Source organism: Hibiscus syriacus, unplaced genomic scaffold (assembly GCF_006381635.1).
Source record: "Hibiscus syriacus cultivar Baekdansim isolate YM2019G1 unplaced genomic scaffold, ASM638163v2 tig00009942_pilon, whole genome shotgun sequence".
NCBI lineage: Eukaryota > Viridiplantae > Streptophyta > Magnoliopsida > Malvales > Malvaceae > Hibiscus > Hibiscus syriacus.
Window position 1 is genome coordinate 471,990 of NW_024062205.1, and position 10,390 is coordinate 482,379.

At 33.1% G+C, this 10,390-nt stretch overlaps 1 protein-coding gene across 1 annotated transcript; it reads left to right on the forward strand.

Annotated features, from left to right (window-relative positions):
- Positions 1–1,502: 1,502 nt before the first annotated feature.
- On the forward strand, positions 1,503–2,189 carry LOC120203430 (peptidyl-prolyl cis-trans isomerase-like). Its single transcript, XM_039203723.1, has one exon. The coding sequence runs from the start codon at positions 1,583–1,585 to the stop codon at positions 2,102–2,104; it is 522 nt and encodes a 173-aa protein (XP_039059654.1). The 5' UTR covers positions 1,503–1,582; the 3' UTR covers positions 2,105–2,189.
- The last annotated feature ends 8,201 nt before the right edge of the window (positions 2,190–10,390 follow it).

Sequence of the window (10,390 nt, forward strand, 5' to 3'; positions counted from 1 at the left end):
ATTATTTCCTGCCTTATTTTCTGTTTAAAACATGTGAACTAGAAATTTATGCGGTTAGGACTTGTTCAAAATCAACTTATGGGATAGAGATCATGTCTGGGTAGGAATAATAAACATGTTAGGTAGATATCATGTGGGGTAGGACTTTTATTTTCATGATTATTTTGATTTACCTTGCTAACTTTTTTTTGCTCTCTTTTATTTTAATTTTCATCATTTGCATCATTCAAAAGAGGTGTTGATCCACCAAAAACGTATTCGTTAAACGTAAATAATTTGCATTAATGGACAAAGGGGTTATAATACAATAGATGAAAAGCTCAAAAGTCATGCTATGGTCAGAGATTACTTAGAATGGTCCGGGATTTACACTGTACACACCAAAGGTTAACTTTTTGAGTTGGCAAAGGTTGCAGGGGCAAGACGAGAAAAGGTTACTGACCCAGAGAGTCCTTTCGAAGACTACGAGAACAAGATGGAGAAACCCTAGCTAAGCTGGAGACCATTATTGACGAATTCAAGAAACAAGCAGATAAACCTCGGATGGAGGGCTCCAATGGCATTTTCGTTAGGAACAGGCTCAGCAGAGAGTGAAAGCTGGAGATGCAGTCATTCGAGACTTTTTTGGGGCAAGCAGCTCATCACTTGCACAGTTTAGCCAAAGAAGCAGAAACGGTTCGACATGATATTCAACCGGTGACAGGAAAAAAACGGAAGACGAATAAACTTGTCAGGAGCTGTTCGGGATCTATACCATCAAAATATTTTTTGTCTCTTTAGACGTAACACTTTTGTTCCCAATAAGGATTATTTATAATAACAAACACATTTTTTGGATCAATGCCTCGAAGATTGCATGCATTATGCATTTAAACATATTTTACATTTTTCTAAGTCGAAGCCCAATTCTGGGACCTACCCGAAAGACGGTTCCGACAACTATTAGGTAGCTATTTTTAAATTATTAAATTTATTTTATATTTCAAAAACTTATATTTGAAATAAATTATCTCTTCATAACATATTTGAATTGTTAGATTTTTACTTAATACAAAAATTTAAACAAAAAAATGTTCAACGTGATAAAGGAATATATATCTATTTATCACTTAACGTTAAAAATATTAGTACTTTGATTTTTTAAAATTTATATTTAAATAAATTATCTCTGTATTTTTATTAAAAATGAAATATTCAAATTATTATATTTACAATTATAAATATTTTTTAAAACTATTAACCATAAAATTCAGAAGGCCCGTCAAAATCAAAACTAAAACTCCTGCTACCTACTACTTTACTAATTTGAAGGAAAACGGCGTCGTCTGCTCCCCATTGGCCAATACCGACAAAAAAGCATATGCCGCGAAGCTCCCTTGGATACCTACGACTAACCCTAGTCAGATTTTAAACTTTACTCTGGTTAATACTCCCCGTCACGATCATTCCACGTTTCCTTATCTCAACGATCAAGATCTTTCTTCTTCCTATATAATCATATTCTCTCTGGCTTAAAACCCTAACTACCATCACAGCAAAAAAATCTCTGATCAGATCATCTCTTCTTAAAAATTTCAGCACTATGGCCTCAAATCCCAAAGTCTTCTTCGATATGACTGTCGGTGGTCAGCCTGCCGGCCGAATTGTGATGGATCTTTTCGCCGACGTCACTCCACGCACCGCCGAGAACTTCCGTGCCCTCTGTACCGGCGAGAAAGGCATCGGAAAATCCGGCAAGCCCCTCCACTACAAGGGATCATCCTTCCACCGTGTGATCCCTAATTTCATGTGCCAAGGAGGCGATTTCACCGCAGGAAACGGCACCGGAGGTGAATCCATCTACGGATCTAAGTTCGCCGACGAGAACTTCATCAAGAAGCACACTGGACCCGGTATTCTCTCCATGGCCAACGCCGGACCCGGAACCAACGGATCCCAGTTCTTCATCTGCACCGCCAAGACCGAGTGGCTCGATGGAAAGCACGTCGTGTTCGGACAAGTCGTTGAAGGCATGGATGTCGTGAGAGCCATTGAGAAGGTTGGGTCCCAGGCTGGAAGGACCTCCAAGCCCGTCGTTATCGCCGACTGTGGACAGCTTTCTTAGGGGAAAAAAACTGGGTCGTTTATGGTTTTACTTGGGATGTTTAATGTCTTAGAGTTTTTAAGATCTATCATTTAGGCCTTTTTTTATGGTTCTGTTCTTATCATCACTGGTTTCTGTGGTTTTCAAGAGCTTGATGTAGTTTTTATGATGAACTACCATTAAATAAGTCACTCTATTTCCTCATCGTCCTGATTTATCTATTTTGTTCTTGTTTTTACCGACACAATGGTAAAGATTGAATCGGATTAGTCCCCCGTTGGTCAGTTCACGGTTGGCATTCGGTCACCTTGTAATTATAAAATGAAATTTTATCATTAAAGAAGCAGACAAGAGGTAGAAGACAAAATTTGAAGATGAAAATATCTATCCAATCTATGTCATGTTTTTCTTGATTTTTCTTTTCGAACAAATTGTCCCCAAGTTTGATGAACAGCCTCAGCAGGTAAAGCGAAGAAAGCGTACCCATTTGTGGCGCCCCACCACCGCTTGCATTTGTACCCTATAATTATAACAAGTATAATTAGTTCCCTCCCAAACTTGAAAAACTTCTCTCTAGACACAGCTGTAAAATGCATACATCGAATATTTTCAACTCCATATTTAGCAATGAAAAATCTCGAAATGATGATAATATTATTTAAAATATTATGCCGATCACACATGCCTTCGTTCTATGTAGGGTGTAAAGTTATTTATTAAATGTTTATTTATTAAGTTAAATAAATAAGAACGAATACAATTTGTATTTAATAAATGAACAAAAACATGAATATATGTATTCATTACGAAAAAATTTAAAATTAATGGCATAATTTTATTATTTTTTTGACTTGCAAATAATATGATAAAAAGAGCGTTGATTGTCGAACATTAAATGAACTTTAAGTGAATATGTTTGTAACATTAGATAAATTACGTTCACGGATGTTAAATAAAAATGTAAATGAATATGTTTGTGAAATTCTCGTTAATAAAGAGAATTCGAAGCTACGTGAACCCCAATGGAGGATCGCGATAAGCTTTGTCCCGCGTGAAGCTAACAAGCTAGCTGATAGCCTAACTAAACTCGGAGTCGAAGAAACTCGGGGCGATCAGTCCTATTACAGCCACCTACTGAAGTCATAAGCATCCTCAACTCTGATCAGGATGAGGTGTGATGCAAAACCACCCATTGATTTTAGTGGCTTTTCCTGTAACCAAAAAAAAATCTCATACATTAAACGAACAAATATAAATATATTTTAAAAATAAATAAATAAATAAAAATATAATTTTAATCCTTCAAATTTGATTGATTTATATCCCTAATTTTATCGTAACACTTACTCGACCGTAAGAAATAAATTATTAGTCGAAAGGAAAGGTTTAGAGTTTTAAATTAACTGATTTCGTTAGACGTGCTTCAACTTGATTTGAAATTTAAAATTTAAAGACATGTTTCGTGATCCCCCTTTCATGGCTTTTGAATTTTAAAACCCTAACAATAATACACCGAGTTAAAAAAGTTCTTCATGCTCATTAAAAAATCCGATATAAAAGAGCTTTTAATGTGTTCTTTATTGCATTTTATAAGAATATTTTGGAAAACTATGATATTTTTTCACACTTTTACATACTCATTTATTTTTTTAGTTTATTTCTTGTATAGTTAATATTTTTCGTCTACTTATACTGTCGATACCATAAACATTTAGCCTATTGATGTAATATTCACACATATTGATGTCATTTCCTGTTATCCTTTAGTAGTACCACCACCACGGTCAGTCCAATCAAGTATGTTATATGCGCTAATATTGTCCTTTGAATTTTCAAAAGTCTTCTTAGGCAGTGAGATTATTGATCACACATCTCTGTAGTTGTTATGCTTCACAGACCATTTGTCACTATATGATTGGATAATGTCACCATAACATTGTCAATGTTGAAAGTGATATTAATCAAAATGATGGAAATAATAACAATGATGCCTCTATTAAAAAACATTTACTATAAAAAAAGTCTGACACATAATCATAGTGTATCATAATGTGGAATTGATTTATATAGATATTAAAGTAAATTACATATTTAGTATTTAAATTATAATTTTTGGTTTATTTTAATATCTAAACTCTTAAATTTTTTAAAAATCATACTTAAAGATTAATTTTTGTTTCATCTTAGTACCTCAGTTCAAAATTTAATGTTAAATTTTGAAAAAAACCCTAGAAGTTTAGGTACTAAAACGAACCAAAATTGATAGTTTATGTACTAAACACATTAAGTTTTTAATGGCGGGGTACTAAAATGAAACAAAAACTAAACGTTAGGTGTGTTTTTTTAAAAATTGAAAGTTTAGGTACTAAAGTGGATCAAAACTGATAGTTTAGGTACTAAACACATTAAACATTTAATGATGGGTACTAAAATGAAACAAAAACTAAATGTGAGACATGATTTTAAACAAATTGAAAGTTTTTAACCCTGGATATTATTTATGATAACTTTTTTCTTTTCTTTTGTTGTTTTGTTTTGCATATGACTATATGTATATATTTAGTTGTGAATCCAGAAAAATTTTATAGACCAAACCAATATAAACATACATTTTTTTTATCTAAAATAATCCATATATAGTTTTAACTTAAAAATATAATAAAAATTATATATATATATATATATATATATATATGGATTAAATCTAGAAAAAGCATATTAATTGGAATAATATAATCTTTTAACATATGTTGAGTTAATCGATTGATGGAATCGGCCAAGAGGGGGTGAATTGGCAATTAAAAATTTTGGTGGAAGCTTTTCCAAAAAATTGAAAAGATTTGCACAACGATTTAGAGTGGTTCGACTTTCTCAATCTAAGTCTACGTCAACTACCTTAGCTATCCACACTAAGGATTTTCTAACAAATTCACTAATTTGTTCTTTCTTTTGAGGCCAAAGAGATAACCTTACAACTCCCTCAAGAATATACCCCAATTCTTGAGAACACTCTTTCTCAAAGAGAAGATTACAAATTTGCAAACTTACAAGGAAATCCTCACAAGGTAGATTGTTTGCACAATTCTAGAACAAAGAAAAGAACACTCAAGAATGGATACAATTGAGTACAAGTAGTGTTCTTGAAAGCAAAATGAATATTGAATGAAAAATAGGCTTGAAGTGCTATAACAATGAGTTTGATGCTTTCTCTTTGATTCTCTCTTGATTCTAGCTTCTTGTTGTTTCTTTTTGTTTCTTCTTATTGATCAATGGCTTCTAAGCTTGTTTAAATACTCCTTCAAATGATTATGAACGTTGGGGATGATTAGTGGAGTCAATAGAGCCGTTTAAGTGTGAAAACAATTAATTAAAACAGTTGAGAGCGTCAGTGCATCGATGCATACCCATGGTGCATCAAGTGTGAAATTCAAATATTTTGACCGTTGGACCCTTAGTGAATTGGTGCACTAAGAGTGCATCGATGCATCAAGTGCATTCGATGTTTCAAAATAGCCTGAGTGCATCGATGCATGACTTGTGCATCGATACATCAAATGCATTCGATGTTTTCATAAAACCCTGAGTGCATCAATGCATGGTATGTGCATCGATGCATGAAATGCATTCGATGTTCAATTTATTCCATGGTGCATCGATGCATGGGTTGGTGCATCGATGCATCACTTTGAAAAATTGATTTTAGGCTTGATTTTGGTTCAAAATACTTTGTGAAAATTGTTTAAAAAATATATTAAGTATAAAACACAATTTTACACATTTAGTAAGGTTTGAAATTGATCTTGAAAGATATGGAGTAATAATTTGATATTCGATTAATTGAATCGAATATACTTATAAAATCATTTGTAAAATCTTAAAATTCATTTAAACTTAATTTGTTATATCGAAACATCAAAATGTTTTCAACAATCTCCCCCTTTTTGATATAACAAAACATTTGTGTAATTTTTAAGATTTTCTAAAAATTTGAAATCAATTGTGAAAAATTACTCCCAAATTACTCCCCCTTACTATAACATTTTTCTCCCCCTTTTTGTTAAATCAAAAAGACTCTAAAAACGATTTTAAACAAGGTTTTGAAAAATATAGCCAATTGATTATAAATATATATATATAGCTTAAGCTGCTAAGATCAAAGATCAAGAGAGAGGTTAGCCATTAGTTTCATAATCAATATTCATAATCAAATGTGAAATGACATTATTGGTCATATATGTCTAATGATGTAAAAATAAGAAAATTCAACCAAACCAAATATATATATTAAGTTCAAAATCCATAAAGCAACAAATAAGTTCAAACATCCAACAACCATCAAATTCAAATATCCAAAATAAACAATCTAGAAACATCAAAATCAATCCAAGTTTGAAATCCAAGAAAGCATAACAAGGAAACAAATTTACTCCATCAGAGGATCGAGAGAAGGATAATAATGAGCTCGAACTTCAAGAGTGAGAGCGTCCATACGTTCACGCATCTCCCGCTGAAACTAAATAAGCTGAGACTCCATGGATGCAAACCTCAGATCAAACGACTCTAAGAAAGATCAAAAATATAGTGGCGTTTGATCTTCTTGTCGTGCTGGTTCCGGTGCAGGCTCATCATCTGGTACATGATCGTCGATATCTTGCATAAGCTGTTGAAGCTTGGAATCATCGCCAGAAGCCGGTGCCGGAGGAGGAGGAGGAGCACGAGAGGAGCTAGGAGCAGCTCGTGAAGAACTCGCTCCCAGAGTTTGCTTACCAGGTCGAAAGACCCAAAGACCGGTTTCCTCGTCTTGTTTCCAATCCGCTTTCTTTAACGAGGTGAGATTGATTTGACTTTGGAGAGGGATGTGATTGTCGAGAGAGACGTTTATACTGAGTTTGATAAAAAAGGTTAATAAGAAGACATCCATAAATTAATGTTTCGACATGTTTTGAAGGAACAATGTTTATGATATCCACTAGTTGACTAAATATAATATGGGGCAGATTTATTTTGTTCTTATTCTTGATACAGTGCATCCACCATAAATCCCTAGTACGAAGAGTGGAATACCTACCTCTGGATGGTCTAAACCACCAAGAGATCATCAAATGAAGAAAACGATCGCGATGAGTACGTAAGGTACTTACACTAGAGTTTGGAACATAGAGATATTCCACAGTTTCATTCTCATTATATAACCCATCATCATCTAGCCCAAAACGGAAAGTTATAGTCTCGGGGTCAATATTAATATATTGGTCTAAAAGATAGGATCTAATTGCTATAGTCCCACATTGAGTTTGGTTTTGAATGCATACCGCATTAGAGTAGAAAATGAGGACTAACTGATGATAGAGGATAGGTTTGAGGTGAAACATTTTATCAAACTTCCAAGTTTTAAGAATCGGAAGGTATTCAAAGTCAATATCTATCATGACTTGAAGAGAAGGAATACGCTCTTCCTGGATTCTATAGGATTGGAAAGAACTTATGTACCTAGAGTACAATTCTTCTCTACGACGTTTAGGCATATTAAAACAGGATCCTATAAGACTATTAGGTAGAGGAGGAACAGGATTAGGAGGTCGGGTTGAACGACTCGATGAAGTCTTAGGATGTTTGGGGTTGGACATGGTTAATGAATCGGAATTAGGAATGAAACCTGCAATTTGAAACACATGTATGCACAATAATCAATCCCAAAACTCAATTGAGTCCTCAATAATTCAAGGTTCTCTAAACCGAATCCTAATGGGCATAGTTTTGAAAAACTATTTAGAAAATAATGTTTGAAAATTATAATATGTATAGTTTTTCATGAAAACAAAATAATTAAATCAAAAACATCAAATTTAAAAATTAAATTTAGATTTTCGATTTTTTTTATTTCGAAAATTCAAAAATTCTTTGAAAATTTGTGAGTTTTTGATGAAATTAGTTGTAAAATCTAGTTTGTAATCATCAAACAATCAATGCCCGATATAATGTTCATCCTAGAACTAATCTAAACTAGTTCTAAAATCAAAATATGATAAAATAGAAGTTTTTAGAAAAATACCTTGAAAATTTCGGATTAATGAGAATGAGAAGTTGTTTTGCATGATTTAATGATAGTAGCAGGGTATAGAGATGAAAAGCTTGAAGATTCCGAAAAAAATTCGTTGATTTTGAGCAAAAGGAGGATTTAGAGAAGAAGAGAGGCGTATGGCTAGAGAGGGTTTAGTTTTAGGGTTTGAAATAAATAAAAAAATAAGCCTTTTAAACCCAAAACCCGACCGATGCATCGATGCATGACCTTGTGCATCGATGCACATATAAGGATGCATCAATGCACTGTTAGGTGTATCGATGCATTAAGCACAAAAATGTCAAAAATCCGTTTTAAACACTCAAAATGCTAAATTAATTAGCTCTAATGATATTGACAACTCATATATTGAAAATTAATTATGTTCAATGAATCAAATTAATCCTTAAACTACATTTGAAAATAAAGTTAATTTTCACCAAAGAACATAAACTCCCCCTAACTAATAGCAAAGAATGCAATCAAAAATTATTATTATAAGCATTTTTCATTTATTCTTAAAAATGCTAAAATTATTTTAAACACTAAGTAAAGATAGGTCAGTTAAACCTAATTCTCTACTAAGTGTCCAAAATCTTTCTTTGTCTAAGGGTTTTGTAAAGATATCCACTAATTGGTGCAAAGTATCAACAAATTCTAGAACTACATCTTCCTTAGCGACATGGTCTCTAATGAAGTGATGTCTAATTACAATATGCTTAGTTCTAGAGTGCTGGATGGGATTTTTAGTGAGACAAATAGCACTAGTATTGTTACACTTGATAGGAATGACACCTACTTCAATTTCATAGTCAAAAAGTTGTTGTTTCATCCATAAAACTTGTGCACAACAACTACTAGCTGAAATGTATTCCGCTTCAGTGGTAGATAATGCTACACAATTTTGTTTCTTTGAAAACCAAGAAATCAACATATTTCCAAGGAATTGGCAAGTACCGGAGGTGCTTTTCCTATCTAATTTGCAACCTCCATAATCCGCATCAGAGAAGGCATGCAAGCTAAAGGTAGAGTCTCTAGGATACCAAATTCCTAAACTAGGAGTGTCCTTAAGGTATCTGAAGATTCTATTAACAACTAGTAAATGTGATTCCTTGGGACATGATTGGAATCTAGCACATAAGCAAACACTAAACATAATTTCCGGTCTACTTGCAGTTAGATAAAGTAAAGAACCAATCATTAACCTATATAATTTAACATCCACACATTTAGCTCATTCATCTATGTCAAGCTTTGTTGATGAGCTCATTGGAGTGTCAGGAGGTTTCCTATTTTCCAGTCCAAACTTCTTGAGCATATCTTTGACGTACTTAGCTTGATTGATGAAGATACCATCTTTTCTTTGCTTGATTTGGAGTCCCAAGAAAAATGAGAGCTCCCCCATCATGCTCATCTCGAATTCACTTTGTATTAGCTTAGAAAATTCTTGGCAAAGAACCTCATTAGTAGAACCAAATATTATATCATCAACATAAATTTGAACTACTAATAAATCTTTACCTTTATGATTTAAAAAACAATGTAGTGTCAACTTTCCCTTTGGAAAAACCTTTTTCAATTAAAAAGTTTGTCAATCTTTCATACCAAGCTCTAGGAGCTTGTTTTAAGCCATAAAGCATTTTTGTCAATTTAAGAACATGATTTGGAAATTTTAAATCTTCAAAACCAGGAGGTTGTTCCACATACACTTCTTCCTTTATAAAACCATTTAAAATGCACTTTTAACATCTATTTGATATAATTTAAATTCATGAAAATATGCAAATGCTAATAACATTCTAATTGCTTCCATCCTAGCTACGGGAGCGTATGTTTCATCATACTCTATTCCTTCTTCTTGAGTATACCCTTGAGCAACAAGTCTAGCCTTGTTTCTCACTATATTACCACTTTCATCAAGCTTATTCCTAAATACCCATCTAGTACCTACAATAGATTTATTACTAGGCCTTTCAACTAATATCCATACTTTACTTCTCTCAAATTGATTTAACTTTTCTTGCATAGCCATAATCCAATGTTCATCATTTAATGCTTATTTAATATTCTCAGGCTCTATGCATGAGATAAATGCAACATAATTACAAATATTTCTAAGAAAAGATCGAGTTGTTACCCCTTTGGATGGATCACCTATAATCTCACCATCCTTGACATAGTTGTACTCTCTTGGGTAAAATACTTCCCTTTCTTCAATGGTTGGATTCTCGAGAGGATCTTGAGTT

Bases quoted from the DNA above. Each gene is read 5' to 3' on its own strand.
- LOC120203430 (XM_039203723.1), top strand. From the start codon at position 1,583: ATGGCCTCAAATCCCAAAGTCTTCTTCGATATGACTGTCGGTGGTCAG.